The 19,396-nt window shown below is 40.4% G+C and overlaps 1 protein-coding gene across 2 annotated transcripts in view; it reads right to left on the minus strand.

Annotated features, from left to right (window-relative positions):
• Window positions 1-15,617: 15,617 nt before the first annotated feature.
• Window positions 15,618-19,396, minus strand: part of LOC121324554 (prohibitin) — a 7,685-nt gene continuing 3,906 nt past the window's right edge. Inside the window, exons 4-7 of one of the 2 annotated variants that reach the window (XM_041266591.1) lie at window positions 18,801-18,943; window positions 18,252-18,368; window positions 17,780-17,875; window positions 15,618-17,194 (exon numbers count right to left, since the gene is read on the minus strand). In XM_041266591.1, coding sequence (XP_041122525.1) covers window positions 16,982-17,194; window positions 17,780-17,875; window positions 18,252-18,368; window positions 18,801-18,943 — 569 coding nt within the window. In that variant the 3' untranslated portion in view covers window positions 15,618-16,981. The remainder of the gene's footprint in view (window positions 17,195-17,779; window positions 17,876-18,251; window positions 18,369-18,800; window positions 18,944-19,396) is intronic. The other variant, XM_041266592.1, reaches the window with a different exon arrangement.

The following is a 19,396-nucleotide window of genomic DNA, read 5'->3' on the forward strand; positions in this document are numbered from 1 at the left end:
CCTGAAGACCTTGTTTGTAACTGATTTATTGAATCTTGAAATCCAAACAGCGCCAAGTCAGGATTTAAAACCCCTTAGCATCAGAGAGCAGAGAGCTGATGTCTGTTCAGTTTGAAAACTTTGACTGAACAATAATACGGTTATAAAAAATACTCCAGTTTATAGGATTTTTTTTTTTCATCTACTAATACTAATAACAACAGCACTGGAAAACAGAATAAAACAAAGTTTAAAACAAGTTTATTTGTTAACAATTTTGAACTTCAGTATTTTTTTTTAACATTTTCTTGAATTGGGGTGAGGATGAGAAAAATCCATCTATTATTACTAAGAATCAGAGCAGAAAACGCGCTTGATTTTTGGAGGGTGGAGCCTCCAATCGTGTACAACAAGACTGTAACACACAGACGTTTACAGGAAAATGATCGTTCATCATATATATAATAATAATAATAATAATAATAATATTAATAATAGAAACCTGTTTGTATCTATGTAGCACGCTTCATCACAAGGAGGAAATCATATATAAATCACTCAAGCGGAAATTGCACTTCTATTATACAATACAATTTGCACAATATGATTTGCTTTTATACAGTGCTCATCGAAGTCAGGGAGCATAGCAGCTGAAAGCCCTTGCACCTCCTGATTTCAGATGACTTCTTGGCACTATTAGGAACTACAGCACTATTCAACATAAAAAGGTGATGCTGTTAGTTTTATGCACCTGTATACACACATTATATAATATGATTCTAATATATAAATGATGGGGTATTGAAAATGTGCAAATGATTCTTGGCGCCTCTGGATATGACAGAATTCTACACGGTATTCACAGGATCCTGCATCATTGATTAGATTATATGAATCTCGCGAAGGTACAGCCGCACTGTCTGAGATGAAGGAAACGGTTGCGTTTTAAACAGGAAACAAGAAGGAGCACTTCAGTATTGTTCTGAGCGGTGTCTCGCTTCTCCGTACCAGGGCAGATATTTCATTTGCTCTCCAATGGGGTCTTGGACGTTCAAACATGGTATTGCACCATTTCCATCATTTCAAACCATCTTTGAAATCATATGGGTTTACTGCATGTGCTATTATAACCAGTTTCATTCAGATCAATCATACAGTATTTACAGCACTGAGCCACTAGACTGCCTGCATTTCTTGTGACTCCTGTGGAACACTGCAAGACATATTTAAAACCCACCCCCCCCCCCCCCCCCCCCCCCCCCCCCCCCCCCCCCCCCCCCCCCCCCCCCTGCAAAAACTTCAAGTTCTGGAATCGCATACAGAATGAACAGCTTTATTTTTTCTAAGGACTATAAGCATAGTTAATTGAGTAAGTTGTACTGGGGCTAACAATCAGCAGTACAATCTGAATCAAAGTCTGATATCCAGAAGGTCCCATAGAGATGCTTACCTATGAGACAAGCTCTGTGTGGAGAACAGCAGTCATTGTTTTAGTTAGATATGGAAACATCTGCCAGCCGAGCGTCAGCTATATCAGCCTCTATGAAGGTCTGTCATGTTTGCTGTCTCGCTGCCTCACCATGCAACAGAGAAACGACGCTTTTACAAAGTGCAGAATTCATTTCAGGGATTTGCATAGGAAAATGAATCAGCCACGTGCCAACTCTTTCACGGAAAAGTTTGCGCAACATATTACAGGGAGTTTCATTTAACAAGTGTGGGCATCTGTAGAGACAGATAGAGAAAAAAGGCTTGTATATCCTACCCGATGCAAATGAGATAAAATTAACAAACTAAACATGACACACGCACACACTTGTACAGGCAGTCTCTCTCTCCTCTCTCTCTCTCTCTCTCTCTCTCTCTCTCACACACACACACACACACACTACATCCTTCCTGTTGCCTCTTGTGAATACTTTGCTATGAGCGCGTATTTTTAACCAGAGGTTTTTCTGAATAATCTTATCGCATCTCCATCTCTGAAGAGCGATTTGTTTCTGGCGCTTGGCATTCTGCTGAACTCCACATCAAAGCTGCTGAGGTTCACGGCAACTATATTTATAACCGACTGCTTGTCAGACCGCACAGGGCGGGCAGTCAGTGACTGTGCACTGCCGGGGCACCACGTACTTCTGAAATGTGGATTGAAGGAGATAGTTGGATGAATTTAAATGGTCTTTGCAATCGTTCCGAATGATTCTGGCTTCTGCTGCACCAATATTATAATTTGTTCTCTAAATGTCTAAAAAACAGTTTCAGCACCAAAAAGGGAACTCAATGGAACCCTTCTAACCCCCTGTATTTGCATAATATTTTGTATGTGTTTATAACGCTGTGACACGTGTTGCTAGTCATCCAATAGCATCGTTATCTGTCATCTTTTATGAAGTCACCAGTGTATTCTATTTTGGGGACTGGAATGAGGCCATTGTAAAATTAAATACTACACTGAGAATTTCTCCCCCTACTGGTACAGCGGGAGTTTGTTAAGGATTTGCAGTGAATGAATCTCTGACAAACTCCGATAAATTACTGGTGCATGCTCAAAGTGCACCATTTCCATACTGGCCTCATTACAGAAATTCCACCTTTTTAAAATTAAATTATAATAATTATTTTTTTATTTTATTGTTAAACACAAAACAAGACAAACTAAACCCAGCCACCTCATTACAGAGTATTTGAGTTCATAGTAATAGTGTTATTAAGAACAGTTTACAAACGAGAGGAGGCCATTCGACCCATCATCATCTCATCAAGCAGCTTCTTTCTCCATTTGTGACCCCTGGTCCTTGTTTCTTTTTTCAGGTCGAAAAAGTCCCTTGGGTCGACATTGTCAATACCTTTTAGAATGCTGAATGCCTGAATCTTTGCTCAAGACTGAATAGATTCAACTCTTTTAGCCTGTCTGCACATGACATGCCTTTTAAACCCGGAATAATTCTGGTTGCTCTTCTTTGCACTCTTTCTCGAGCAGCAATATGAAAAGAAAAGAGAATAAGGGAAAACAAACCATAGGGTAAATGCAAGAACATACATATAGACATATGCACGCACATACACGCAAATGCACAAACATACATACATACATACACACACACACACACACACACATATATATATATATATATATATATATTATATATATATATATATATATATATATATATATATATATATATATATATATATATATAATCCTATCAGTGATTAGAAATCCTGGCCTGTGATTGGCTAAAACCTCATCATAGGAGGAAGTACTGCACTAACATCCTTACACCACCGGTCAATAGTTTCAGTCTGTCATGTGATTGGTTGACATCACTGTCAGTCCTGCCCCATTTCAAAGGAATGCCTTTCTCCCCTAGGTGTTGAATGGCATGACAACTACTTGTTATTGTTTATATTCAAATCCATGATTTATTCTTACATGATGTAATGGTTTTATATAGATTGTGTCATCATTTGTACTTATATCTTTAACTCTATTTTAATTCTCTATATTAATTTTAACATTATTTAATATAAATTTTGATTTATATTATCATGCAATGCTGGCTCTGAGGATCAGCCTTGATTTGACCTCCCCAGTGCATCAGCATGCACACTTTTGAATGAATTTTGTTTATTTATTTCTTTAAATGTTCTATATTTATTGAAGTTAATTAGTTCATTCTTTTCTGTTGAGTCCCGCTGGCATAATTGTGTTCAGTCTATTTATCCATTTACCTTCTTTTATTCTTCTATATGTCGCATTGTCTAATTTTAGCTGTTCTAATGCTACAAACATTACATCATTTATGTCATGTCCTTGACTGGTGAAGTGCTGTACTATTGGTTCATACATTTTTTTTTCTAATTAATGAAAGGTGGTTCTGAATTATTTTATATAAAGTTGTTCCAGTCTCTCCAACATATTTTATTTCATCACACTTTTCACAGGCTATTCCATAAACAACATTGCTATTTTTACAGTAGGTATTAGTTTTTAGTGGATATGTGGTGTTCTTGTGTTTAATTATATTTTTACACACTTTACATGTACTAGTGCAAGTATTTGTAGAACCTGTTCTGTCAATTATTCTTTTATGTTTACAGTGAACTAAAACATCACCTAAATTAGCTTCTCTTTTGCTACAACTGGGGCCTTAAGAAATACTTTTTAAAAAAAATTCTGAATTATGTAGAATTCATAAGTGTTTCCAAAGAATATTAGAAATATTGGTCAAAAATTTAGAGTAAGCCATTACTAGTGGGACTCTTTTGACCTTTACAATCTAGTAGATCATCTCTTTTAAGTTTATCCACTTTTCTTAACTCTGTCTCTATAATTCTTTCTTTGTATTCTATTTTTTTAAGATTTGTTTTTAATACATGTCTTTGTTTTACACAGTCACTTTCTTTAGAGCATATTCTGCATATTCTTATTCCTAGCCCCTTTGGGATTGCCCTTTTAGTGTGTATTGAATGTGCAGAGGACATGTGTAAATAGTGGTGCATATCAATGGGTTTACAGAAGAGGTCAGTCTCAATTGAACCTTCTTCAAGTTTTACAATGGTATAAAAAAAATTATATTTCTTTTCTTGTCCATCGAAGGTCCACCTTAATATTACTGTATATTTCATTTGCCATTTTATGAAACTGGAAAAGAGAGTCTTCTCCATGTGTCCAAAAACCCCAAAAATATAATCTACAAACCAAATGTATTCTAAAGATTCTCTTTCTGATTTTCTAAATAATTGTTCTTCCCATTTCCCCATGTATGTACTGGCAAAATGCATTCCTAATTTAGATTCTATTACTGCACCATCATTTTGTTTGTAATTCTTGTTAACAAATGTAAAATAACTGTTTTCTAAAACTACGTTGATCGTGTTCAGCATGCCTGCTGTTGGTATTGATTTATCTAGTCTATTATCTAGTGCTTTTTGACAAGCTTCTAAAGTTTCTTTATGAGGGACACTTGGGTACAAGGATTTTACATCCATGCGAAATAAAACTGCATTCTCTGGAAGATTGTGCTTTAATGATTTGACTCTTTAAAAATTGTGTTATATCCTTAACATAACTTGGTAATTTCTCAATGTGTGACCTAAGTTACTTTTCTGCTATTTCAGTAATTATGTGTGTTGGATTATCAATCATGCTGACTATCATTTGCATATATATATATATATATATATATATATATATATATATATATATATATATATATATATATATATATATAATATTTTTTTATACTGCTATGGACAAAAGTTTTGCATCACCCTCTGTACAGAATTGTGACAGGATAGCCGCAAAGGGAAGACTCAGAGTCAGGAAAATGCAGTGAAACAAACTACTTTTATTTACAAAAACACAAAATAAAAAGACACAATGGCCAAACAAAACACCAATTTTGGATAAACAAAACACTCCAAAAACAAACCACTCCCCCCCCTCCTCCTGGCTTTTTATAGTCCGTGGCTGGAGCCCAGTTAATCAATAATTAACAATTAGCCAATTAAGGCTCGAGCCACATTCTCCCATGTATTTGGCAGGAAGGAATTTAACCCCCTCCCTGCTGATCCAAAAGAAATAATAATACAATCACAAATAATGAAAACTGTAAAAAATGATAATAATAACAATTTATAGGGGGCAGGCAGGCACTCCATCACAAGAATTGAAAAATGTGACACTCCAAAATCTAACATGAAATACTGTACTACTATTATGTGATATCATTTTGTAGTTTATTATGTGATGATGTTAAATAAAATATCTAAATTATATATATATATATATATATATATATATATATATATATATATATATATATATATATATATATTCTAGGTGAGGCAAAACTTTTGGCCATAGCTGCACATATACACACATGAACATATACATATATAGACACACACATACAGGTATGCATAAATAAACACAAAACATACACATGTAAAATGTATGAGCAAATGCAGACTTGGTATACAGAATGGAATAAATAAATAGACAAATAAAAAGCATTCTAGTTCTTGAGTCATGTAAGGACAAATCCACCTTGCTCAGGCTTGCTCGTGTACAGGACAGTCACCAATGCGCTCTGGAGTTTGTTTAAAACAACACAGCTAAGACCACCTCAGGAAAGGGTAGGGCTACCATACGCTCTGTGTACACTTGGACACTTTGAGACAGTTCAGGCTTTTCAACTTGCACCCCAATGTATTCTGGTACATGTAGTCCTGCTATGAAAGGTACCTGAGACAGGTAAATTGTTCCTGAATGCATTGTGATGTGAATTGAAAAGCCTGAACTGTCCCAAATTGTCCAAGTGTACATGGAGTCATACGATAACCATGCTAAAGTCAGTTTGGTTTGTTTGTTTATGAGGCAAAACAGACTCAGTTCAGGAAAACGTGATGTGAATTCAGAAGAAAGCTAGTTCCTTCCAGTTATTTTTTACACACAAAATGAAATGCTTCTTTGAAGACCCATATATAGCCTGGAGCTACTGGGCTGAGTCTCAGTCTGGACCTGCAGGTTTGCTGCTAGAACGCCTCGCTGCTGACAGGAAGTCACTGCAACTTCCTGTTTGTGTTTTATTTGGTTTTTCGTTTTACACGCAGTCACCTTCTTACTGGCAGTTGCTCAACAGCTCAAACTGGGCTGAGAACAAGTTGTCATTTAGACAACAGCTAGCTTTAAATCAACTCTCAGGACGCACTTGATCTCTCTTGCTTTCCATGCTCTTTAAGCCTGCTATCTGCTATTAGCTGCTGTGTTGTTGCTACTATTTCATGTATTATGTTTGTTTAAACAGTCAGTTTCATGCTTCAAATGGTTCCTTGTTAAATAATGAAATGCTGTTGTGATACTTGAGCACTGCAAGGGAGGGCCCTTCTTGAAGGTGTAAACTTTCACTAGCTAAATAAACACATGTGAACTAACAAGATCACAATGTAGAGTAATAAAAACAATAAAATGTAAACCATCCAATTCTGGAGTCAGGATTAAAATAAACTCTAATAAACTAACCTGTAATAAAGTGTATAGGGGGGGTCTCGGGAACGCCCACATCGCGAGCACACCTCAGCTGTGATGACTGCAGAGCACTGCAGCGGGGCTAGGAAACAGACCCTGACTCTGAATACTCCTGTTCTAAGAAGAATACTGCACTGCGGGTCACATTGTCAAAGCTCCAAAACGTCATTAGCACCAGATTTTCAGATCATGAAAAAAACACCTAATAAAGTAACCTCATCAGAAATAAACAACTCAGACATTTAATGTAGGTTCTTCAGAGTAGTTTGAAGATGTTTCTTACTCATGTTAGAATTGCAAAGGATGATTTATTTTTCAGACAAAAATAACAGCTTGAGAACCAAGCCCTATGTATTTCCATTTTTTTTAATAACAGTGAACATGGGGCTCCTGAGTGGTGCATCCGGTAAAGGCACTCCATGTGGAGTGCAGGATGCGCCCTATAGCTGGGGATCGCAGGTTCAAGTCCATTGCGCTAGGGACCTGCAGACTACTCAGAGCCAGGTGTCAATGATAGTGTTAAACAGCATTAAAACGGGTGAACAATACTATTGTGGTCTTGAATCATAATCAACATTAGACCAGGAAATCCTTGAATGAGTGTACAGGAGCTTTCTTTCTGAGAAAGCGCAACAACAGAGAGATCTGTGGGGAGGGAGGGAGGGAGGGAGGGAGGGGTGGAGTGCAGACATGCAGAGGAGTGCTACTGTGGAGCCGTTTGACCCCAACGCTCCCCAAGGAAACTCAGCAGAGCCACACCCTGGCTGAGGGACGGCCTCTTCAGAAATGAATGTGCACACCGGCTCCCGGGCCCAGACATTACGAACAAGACACCTTGTGCACATACACATGCATTTTTTGCTTTTCTATTTCTTTGTACTATAATACTATAGTTTCACATGCTGTACTGTGGTATAACGTGAAACTGTGTGCTAGACAGGCCGTTACAGATTCTGTCAGTGAGAGGAGAGGAGGTTAACTCTAAAGCAAGGACTACAGATGAGCCTGTTTGCATTTTGATTCCGATGTGCAAGGGCGCTGACACAACATTTCTTTCTTTATTTTTAACCCTTGAAAGTAGACAAGAAATTGAACGCTTGTTCAAACAGTTTCTTCTTAAAATACATTTGAGAGCGACTCAAGCATCAAGAGGAAGGAAACTGACGATTTACACAACCAGATCCAAATCACACCGACTCAGCTCTCAAAGGCTGTCCGCTCTGTACAGCATTATGATCCTAGGGAATCTCTGCTTCATGGAACACAGAATCTCAGTGGTGATCTCCCAGTGTTTCAGTCCTTACCTGTTTAATACCCTGTCCCATCCCGTGCACTTTACCATTATCCCGTGGCTGCTGCTTTGATCACTATTTGATCAGCCATAATAATAATAATAATAATAATAATAATAATAATAATAATAATAATAATAATAATATTTTTATCATTGTGGACCACCATCAGAAAGCAGTTTACAGAGGTAGGCTGTGAACTGTGCATTATATGCAGAGTCACTTACAATAGGACATTGATTTAACATCTCATCCGCAGGATGGAGCACAAGGAGGTTAACTGACTTGCTCAGCGTCACACAGTGAGTCAGTGTGACAGAGATTGAATGATGCTTGGCGCCCCTTGAATTGAATTAACTATCCCTCCCAACCTGAGAGGGTACTAGATAAAGGGAACAGAGTACCCTGGACTAAAAGGCATGACACTTTATTCCCGCGGGTAGGTGGAAGTCAGCCGTCTAGAAAAGGGGCGGAGCTACAGTACCCGAACTCAATGACCTGGATGGGAAACAACGTGGCATCTGCGGACTGGAGCAGCAGATGCGTTCATTAACCAAGGGGTTATGAGAGAGGGTATAAAATAGGGAAGTAGCAAAGTAATTTGTTCCTTGGTAAATGGTTAGATTCAACCTACAAGGAGTCTGTATTGTTAATTGTGAAACCAAAAAGTAAGTGTTTATTTGTCTGTGGAAGTAAAAACTGTTGTTCGTCATTTCTAGACTATTAACATGATCCGGAGCTGTCGCTATTCAGCTAGCATCAAACCCAGACACCAGCACTTCCCCTTTGCTTATTTATAGTTGTTTGCTGTCAGGCTCTGGACATTGTTCATTCAATAAACACCCTTGCACCTGTTTGTTAATGTGTTTTGTACCTGCACTGCACTGCACTCACCTGTATCAACTCATCACTTTGCCGCAGTCAGTCAGTGGCAGACTTAATTAACACTGAAGAACATGGAATTGAGAGAAATTGAATAAATTCAACGACAATCTGAAAAACATGAATAAAGACGACAGTTGTTAAATTGATTACATTTATAAAAAAGACTTCTCAAAGGTCATTTTTTTAAGTGAGGATGGGGGGGTTGCATATTAGAGAGGATTTTTTTATTGCATGAATTGTTAGTAAACATGGAAAACAATGATCTAAGCAGAACTACAATAGAGAAACACACAAAAAATAGGGTATTACACTCAGGAACATGAAGACGGTATTATTATAAACACAAACCATTTTACTGAAGTCGTTCAACCGAAACATTAGCTTGTATAATTTAAAGAATAAAAATCAGTTTAGAAGAGAGTGCATTATTTATTTATTTTGTAATTATGTGTATATCTACCCTGATAAAAGCTTAGCTGTATTTAACATAAATCACGTGGACACCCAAACAGAATCTCCAAAACTCAAGGGATGTTGTACTGTCACCATTTTGATGTTTCTGAATCTGGGCGCAAGTCTATGAAATCACTGTTGACAACTAAGTGAAATCCTGGGACCTCTAATCCAGGGCGGCTGTGAGCATTAACAGGGTGTCTGTTTAAATGATTTAAACAGCTAATGCCAAGGTAATATAGCAGCGTGAATGTCTACAGGTAATCAGAGTCAGAGGCAGATAGGTAAGTGATCCTGCTTCAAGTAATTAACATTAGCTGTATTTAAGCAACATTATAAATGATGTTTTAATTAGGTACTTTACTGTGTGTGATTAGTACCAGGTGGGTTACATTGAATAGAGGTTGATTTGCAATTTGATTGTTTTCCAGACAGCTTTTATCCATCTAGTTAGTATAATAGACAGCTAGCCTATTTGTGTGCCAGCACGAAGCACCAGCCAACTGAACAGCCTCTCTACCAAAGAGCCGGGATTCCAGCTGTGGGAGTCCAGCGAGGAGAGACCTGTGAGGAGAGGCTGTTGGAGAAAATTCAAACCTAGCAGCTCTCTGGAAGATGCCAACTACTAAACAGGTTTGTACCCTCCCCTCCACCGCTCCTGCCCCCACTACTACTGTACCTATCTGTCTCACCTGTCCTGCTATGACTGTCTCTCACATCCCTGTTATTCTGATTCCTTCCTCTCCTTCACTCCAACTTCTCTCTCTCTCTCTCTCTCTCTCTCTCTCTCTCCCCTCCTACCCACAAAGCTGGCCATCAACTGGACCTCACCTTCTCCAGGCCTCCTGCCCCTCCACCCTCTCTATCACCCCTCTGGACCTCTCTGATCACTATTTCATCTATTTTTCTCTGTGTCTCCCCTCTCTCCCTACTCCACCGCTTCCTTCTCTCCTCCTTCTCCTCTATTCTCTCCTCTGCTAAACACTCCTATTTCCAATCTATTATCCAATCCTCCACTAACAACCCCTGAAAACTATTCTCTACCTTCCCCTCCCTCCTCAATCCTCCCCCCTCCTCCTCCCTCCTCTGACGACTTTGCCTTTCTTCTCCTTTAAAATCTATCCTATCCACAAACTCTTTAACACCTCTACCCCCACCCCCTCTAGCTCCAACCCCAAAACCCTCTGTCTCCCATACTAACTCACCCTCCTCCTCCTTCTCTCTCAGACTGACTTCTCCCTCTTCCAGGGCCACAAACCCACCACGTGCACCCCTCACTGCATCCTATGGTTTCTCATACCATTTCTATGCTGATGATGCTCAGATCTTCCTCTCCTTCCCCCCCTCCCCCCCCCCCCCCCCCCCCCCCCCCCGACCCCATCATCTCCGCCCGTATCTCTACAGGTCTGTCTGCTATCACCTCAAACTTAACCTCTCTAGATCTGACCTCCTTTTCCTCTCCTCCTCATCTTCCCCCTCCTCTGAAATCTCTATTTGAAAATCTCCTCTGAAATCTCTCCAGCTACCTCCAGACCCTCACCATGTGTGAGGCCTACAGTAATACAGTGCTGTTCCAGTGATAACGTGGTCTGGGAATGACTGTTTCAAGCGCATGCTGTATTATAAACCAGCTTCAATCAAAACTTTTATACCAATAGCAGCAGAGTTAAGCAGTGGCTTCAAGGGGCTTCATAATGCCATTGCCCGTCGCTGGCATGTATTTCCAGGCGATCCGCAGGTCTCCCGCGAAAGCAGTATGTTACAGTAATTTAAACAATGTACATTTGTATACAAATACGGTTCCATTATGAACTCAAGAAGGGTCTCCCTCCGGAGATGTGAATTTGTATGCTTTTCACTGCTCCCTATCATTGTGCAGGGTAAAGTTTCCTCTCCCCAGTGAAAGTGTTAACAAGAAAACGTTCCATATTTTTTTTTTAAAGTATCTAAGTTACAAAACTGAGATGCAAACAAACAATCTTGTGCTGAAGACATCTTTTTATTTTGTCACAGCAATTAGTTGTTTCTGTTTTTCTCCTTTCAAAATGTAATTAAAAGCCAGAATGCTCCGATACCATATGCTCCCAAGCCAGCTGTATCAATCGGTTTATAGAAGGATACTGCACTGCACAGCCTGCTGTGCGATTCTGCCTCTGCTTTCGATTTTGAGTTACTCTGGTGCCACCTGCTGGAGAGAACTCTGTTGGCTTCCTAGCTGAAAGGCTTACAAAGGTTTTATTTTCACTTTTATAAAACCAGTCCATGCATATATATATATATATATATATATATATATATATATATATATATATTATATATATATATATATATATATATAGGATAAGGACATAACCACGCTATAATTGCAGAGTACCTGACTTGTATAGAAATTGATAAAACTGTATCCCTCAATTAAGCAAACTTTAACAAATGCTACAGTTACAAAACTACACATAAACCAGCAGGTGTTCGTTTGGGTCTTGCGAGCACAGTTAGCTTGTTTATTGTTCACAATTTGAAAGATGTATTTATTTATTTATTTTTAAATGACAAGTGAAAAGCTTCAAAGTGTACTGCGGAAAGTTTTTTTTTTTTTTTTGCTGCTCAGGCACCTTGCTTTACTCATCTATTCCTTGCTTGTTTCAGTATCTGCAGTCCTCTTGTGACTTTCTGTTCCCGTGTCACTGCGCGCTTCTCCTTTTCGATAGGGCTCGTAAACACGGAGAGCGCAGATACATGAATCCCCCTAGTCCTCGTCTATCACCTGTGCTCCCTGTATCCAGGTGAAGCAAATCAATTTTATTTTTGGAATCAGGAAGCAAAGACAACGGCCAAACCTCTCGGACTCTCCAGTACGCTTTAGAGCCAGCTATTAAGATAATTATTACATGTTAATATAGGAGTAACGATTGCAAATAACATAAAAAAGGGCGTGTTCTTTTTCAATTATTCGAAAGTTTGAAATTGAATATTAATATTTCATTTGTAGTCGGTATGCAGGTCTCCCGCGTGCAGTTTTGAAAGCAGCATGTTATAGCAATTTAAATAAATGCACCTTCATTTAAAATGCGGCACCATTACGAAATCAATACCTCCCACACTTTACACTGCACCCCTTATCATTGTGCAGCAGTGGCGTAGCTAAGTGTGGCTTTAGGTTTTAACCCCCCCCCCTCCCCCCGAAAAGAATCATGCAACCACGTGGGACAAAATATCAGCCATGTGCAAGAAAACGTACCATCAGACAGCGTGCATTAGTGTCAAAACCGGTTCCTCCAGTCTTTAATTAACTATATATATATATATATATATATATATATATATATATATATATATATATATATCGAAATCTAAGTTGTTAATGTTACAAAACTGAGATGCAAACAATCTTGCGCTGAAGACATATTTTTATTTTGTCACAGTAATTAGTTGTTTCTGTTTTTGTCCTTTCAAAATGAAATTAAAAGCCAGAAGGAACCGTTCTGACCATATGCTCCGAAGCCAGCTGTATCTATCGGTTTATGGAAGAATACTGCACTGCACAGCCTGCTGTGTGATTCTGCCTCTGCTTGTAGAAGGATACTTATAAAATGTTACAGCTAACATGAAATCTGCAGCTGTTTAAGAGCTGAAAACAAGTAAAAAGATGGAATTAAGCAAATGATCAGTTCAGACCACAGAGGGCTAAGCATGGAAGCATGTTGTAAACAGACATAGTGTGGAGCCCGTGCCCACTTCTCATAATTTGAAAGATTAACAATCCTGTTCTAAAATGGAGAGTTTACCGGATTACAGCCCAGTTCAACCCAAAACATATCTCTCTGGGGCTAGCAGCGTGTGATACAAATCCTGTGAAAGACAGATGAACGCAAGTAGCTCACAGGGGTGCCAGTTTTAACGAGAACCCGAAGGTTGGAGTTAATTGGGTCTCATTTGTAAACGCCCATGTAGAGAATTGGGTAATGGAGGGTTTTAATTGAACCAGTTGTTCCTCATGCAGCAGCCTGGTTTATCACACTTGCAGATTTCTTGATCTACCCTTCCTACTCTGCACTGGACATGCCTGACCTCTGCACCACGTTACTGGATGCACAGCTGATGCACTATTCTTGCACTATTACAGCACTATTCTGTCAATGTAGATACAAACTGTCTTAATCCAAAATTGTTACTTATCTCATATTGTATTCTAGTATTTTACTGTAAACTACACTGTATTTAAATATTGTTTATGCACTATAACCACCTTGTATTGCCCTGTAAGTCGCCTTGGATAAAGGTGACAGCCAAATAAGCTAATAATAATAATGACAGGGTGTAGTCAAGACAGGAAAGTGTTCACAGTGAGTGAATTACAGGTGCGGGTTCAATATGCAGCAAGTGTGCAGGCTTTGCTGATGAATATTCATGAGCTCATTTGCATAGACAGAATACAATCTGCCCAGTAGTTTTGGATCAGCTTGTGAATACGACGAATCAGATTCAATAAGGGTTAAAGGTCAGACTGCAAATAGACTCATTTTCTTGCTCAAGGACCTGCTTCCTCAGATAAATGACAGAACAAGGTTGAGCGATTGGGTTATTACTGGAGAGGCTGTTTTGACTCTCCTGAGCCTCGCTGTTGTAAAAGACAGTGGAGCCTTGCAGAGAATGTGATGCTAGCCTGCCTCGCTCCAAATGAAACGATTTCTAGCTGCTATAACCTAATGCTTAAACAACCCCAAAAATGCACAAACAGTCCAACTTCATCATTTAAAGGCCATTTTCATTCCTCTATTGGTGTCAAAATACTGGACAGGATTATTATATCAGTGTTGTGATAAAGAGAAGCAGAAGGTACGATGATGGAAATGAAACGGGAAGCGTGTTTTTCCAACACAGCGAATCACACGAGCACCAATGAAGACTCTCACAGATCTCTTAACTGCCAATATGTGGAGTTCTGGGGCGAAATCTCTGTAATAACAATTTTGTAGCTCTTGACAGGTGTGATTGACAGGTGAGCTACACTGCTCTCTGTGCCGCTTCATTAAATAACTGGCATATGGAATAAATCCAACATATGATTACAAAAACACCTTTCAAGCACTGTGGGTGTCAGAAATGACAGATATAAGGTTGAAATAAACACATCCTCTTTAGGATCAGTGTTTCAGTTCTCAGTGACAGTTACCAGCCAGGTTCAAAATCCCTGTTTACTTTGTGTAGAAGACATACTGTACTGCACTCAGCTGGCATCAGTATTTTGACTGCCCCTTGGTGGCCACGGAGTCAATTACACATTTATATCTGGTGTTTCAAGGCCATTACTCATGAAACTTGATCCTCTGTTATACAATGTGAATTTGTAAGTATTCATTGCATTAAATGTGACCGATTAGTTTCAGCAGCTGTTGAGACATCTGACATAGTGACATGACAGACAAGTCACATGCTGTCAAGTTCTGATTGGCTAATGACAAAACATTTCATTCCTCTTTTTTTACAAATTAAATTGAGTTTGGTGCTCATGAAACGGTTCTGGACTGACAGCAGTTGAGAACAGTTTCAAGGACATCAAACAGTTTTATTCACAAGTTTTAACAGCCGAGTTAAAGCTAGGCCCTGGGTTTCTTGAAAATATTTTCCCGGTGACTGCTGGGTTAAAACTCCTGCTCATTTTTATTTACCTAGGGAATAAGCTTGATGTATCAATGAACACCCCTGTACCACAGAACCACTTCAACGGGAGCTCTGAAGCTCACAAACCTGGTTTACATGTATTGCTTGGACATCTACATTGCAGCTGGGGAAACAACACTAGCATATATATTATCAGAGAATTTACTTTAATTTTTTTTGCTGGCAATTAACATTCCTGATTATGATCAATCCTCATATATGGGGATTGGGCACTGATCAGGAGAATGGGAGAGAAAAAAAAAAAAAAAAACCTTTCCCCAAATCTAATCATTTAAGCATTAACAGGAATTAAGTCTTTTTGAGCAGTTTTATTTGAGATTCATTTCATCATTCACTGTGTATCATCTTTCAAATCAGAAAATTGAATAAAAAACAAATGCACCAATAGTACATAAAACTGAGGCTCTGTCCATCTGGAAGGAGACGAGCGCTTTCCAGTAGGGGGGACAAGGGGTTACAAACAGCAGCCCCCTAGCCAGGGCTATCCCAAAACAAAAGTTACCTGTCTCTATTGAAACAGAATTCTTCATGCTCTGCTCTTCTTCACTTTAGCCAATCAGGGAACAGGCAATAGAAATGTGTCTTGCTCTGCCCGTCAACTACTCAGAGTAGGGGTTAAACAGCATGTACATACCACAGGGTAGTGTTTCATTCTTCATTATTTCAACACCCATCCCCACAAAAAATAAACACAAATGACAATTAGTTTTCAGTTCAAGTGCTGTGTGATGAAGCATTTCATAAACAGTACTGATTGCCAGCGACACCAGGTCTCAGCCACACACAGTGACAAGAAGCTTCCTTTTCAGATAGCAATGTAGCGAATGCACTGGGCTGCACGGACCGGCACTCATCGAGAAACAGCACACAATCCCACACCGATGTCACAAGATTGTTTTGTTTGGTGGTACTTCTGGGATTATGCACACAACCTGGCAAATAACCGGCACACCATAACAAGAAATATCTTCAAATCTGGTTTTACAAATCAAACAAGTTCTCTTCCACAGTATAAAGAGAGAAGTATGTTTAAGCTTTTATGGCTGGGTGAATTAAACAGAATATAAAAACAGGGGGGTACAAATGACTCCACTATTAGAATTCAAAGAGGTTGGCAAATCCACAAATGCTGTCAGTAAAAGTTCTGCATGTTACCAGCAACACTGCGTGAGATAAGACGCGAGGTCGCTCGTGGGACAGCGAGACTCCAAATCAAAACGCTGAAACAGGGCAGGGCAGGGCACACCCAGCACCAACAGATCAGTCCAGGGTTCTCTTATAAACTAGAGATTCATTTTCAATCTGCACTGCTTTCCAGCTCTCAAGACAGACATTATTTCACACATTCTTACCACATGCCAGGAAACTAAATACATTAGTCAAACCTGTAGAAAAATAGCCCACCTGGGAGAATGCCAATTAAAAAAATAATATGAAAGTAATGTAAAATAAGCTGGACATATTATGATGGCCAAGAGATATTGTATATATCACAAGACCGCCACATCAGTGTATGGAGTGGACAAAGCATGTGGACCCAAAAAAAAAAAAAATAGCGCACAGGAATGGTCTGCTGGTGCTAGCCTGGCTGGCTCTGGTGAAGCTGATGCTCTGGTTCCCTGGCGGGCTGCTCTCCTCTTTGTGTGCCTGGCCTCCCTCACTGGGGAAGCTGCAGCAGTGTGCTCTGGCCTCCAGGCAGGTAGGTGATATTGCGGGAGCGGGACAGCTGGAAGGCGATGTCCTCGGCCGCCTCCAGCTTGCGCAGCTCCACCAGCCCGTCGCCCGCCGTGGCCAGTGAGTCCGCGATGAGCAAGGCCGCCTGGGAGTCTCCCTCTGCCGAGATGATAGTCGCCTGCTTCTGTTGCTCCGCCTGGGAAACAACAACAGTGACACGGCTGTCAGCACAGCGACAATCACAGAGTCAGGGTTACCACTGCCAGGGGCTGGAATCATACTCCCTTGGCACAGCTGTTTGATCCATGCCTGCTTTTACTAAACAGTTTAACCCTTTACTGCTCCGGCTATGTTCCCATACCTATTTAAATATATTGGACACCAGGCAGCAAAAAGTTAATGGTGAGATTTATTTTTAGTAGTACTGGAATATATATTTGCATAACAGAACAAATGCTGCCTGGAATACCTGGTTTGCATAATAAAGGTGAGAGAGATGGAAGCACAAATTAGTACACGTTAAAATCATGTTATGCCTTTATTATTCAGACTAGCATCGTCGCTGCTGCAGTCGGTAGGAATACTGACATTGAAGCAAAACGACAAATATCTTTTTGATATGCTTCACAGTTAAATTGCGTGTTATGTGAACGAATCAGAACGTGATCATGTTTGAGAACCTGGAGGTTCTACAGTAAAGCTGGCCTGGTTTGTTTCAGGGCAGTTTGTAATGCCGAGGTTCTACTGCAATGCTGAACTTGCCCCGTGGAGTCACACCCACCTTCTCCACCACGAAGCGGGCTCGCTCTGCCTCCTGCTGGGCCACCTGCTTCATCTCCACAGCCTCTGTGAACTCCTTCCCAAAGGTCAGGTGAGTCTGTGGGTTCATTACCTTAACGTTAGTATTTACAAATTCACCACGAGCTTGACATACTTCTAGGAGATCTGCTAAACCAGCTGTGATGAAACCTGGTAACACCATTCTTTAAGTTGGTGACAGTATTAGAGGCTGGGTACAGAATGTGATGGACCCTGTGTGTTGCTGGTGACAGTATGAGAGGCATCCTCATACATATAACTCTAATTCTGCATTTTTCAGTCGTATCAGTGATGTACACTTAGCACCCACTTAAGTAGGGAGATGCAGGATGAAAAAAAGAAGTCTAAAAAGACCCAGGAACCTGAGCAGTAGATTCTCACAGGAGATGCAGGATGCGCGGAGCTCCGCTTCTCTGTGCATCGCGGGTACGTACCAGGGAGACATCGTCCAGGATGAGCCCGAAGGTGGCGGCTCTCTCCATCAGGTCCTCGTTCACCTGCCGAGACACCAGCTCTCTCTGCGTGATCAGCTCCCCCGCGTCGAAGCGAGCCTAGGGAAGAGGAGGGCTGCAGAGTCACTCCACAGCATATGACAACAAAGCATAAACTCTAAAAAACACTGGTGCACTTCACAAGAAGCAGCAGGAGCTTATAATAACACTTGCAATGAAGACTCAGGAGATCTGAGGAGTGTTGCTGCTGTGGCTGCATAATCTCAACCTGGTGAGCTGGAGAAACACTGCCCTTACTGAAGCAGACAGGACTTGAAACCCACTCCCTTATAGCTGTGTGGACAACTAACAGGCTCTGGTGAGGCACACTCATGCTGTGATGAAAGTGCAATGGGTTCAGACTCACCAGGGGTTTGATGGTTCAAACTCCTGGCTCATGTCAAGTCATTTTGACAATTCCTGAACCGGGGGGAGTTCTGAAAGCAGGACTGGGTGCATGGCTTGCTGCTGGTACCCCGGCATGGCTCTTACCACGACAGACTTGAGGACCTCCGTGGTGATGGAGGGCAGCACTCTCTCATCGTAGTCCTCCCCGATGCTGGTGAAGATTCGGGGCAGCTGGCCCGCCAAGGGCCTGAACAGGATTCTCAGCGTGATGTTCACGTTCTGCAGATCTGACAGAGGAGCGGGGTTACACTTCACCATCATCTGAGGGCTTTATTCAGCCAGCTGATTGGCTGAATTGTTCAGAACTGTACCAGCTAAAAACACTGAGGGCAACACTCTCAAAGAACCATACCAAGTTAACATCAAATGCCTCAGTTGTTTCTCGTTAGTTCTGCAACAAGAGCAGCAGGTGCAAACATGTGGCAAAAGCTTTATGAATACGGCTCTGATTGTCTAACCAGATCAAATTCAAACCTTCCTCTTTACACCTAGAACAATGTGCACAGGCTAGCTGCAGGCTGCCTTCACTTGCATTAAACTCACGATGAATCACTGCTCCTATTGCAGCTTTGACCTCACTAAGCTCTTTGTATTGCAGATGCTATTCTATTCAGACTTTGCTTGTCATCCATATTCACAACCCTTTTCTCACCCTGTGCCAAAGTGAGTAGGCAGGACAG

This window comes from Polyodon spathula, chromosome 12 (genome assembly GCF_017654505.1).
Source record: "Polyodon spathula isolate WHYD16114869_AA chromosome 12, ASM1765450v1, whole genome shotgun sequence".
Lineage (NCBI taxonomy): Eukaryota > Metazoa > Chordata > Actinopteri > Acipenseriformes > Polyodontidae > Polyodon > Polyodon spathula.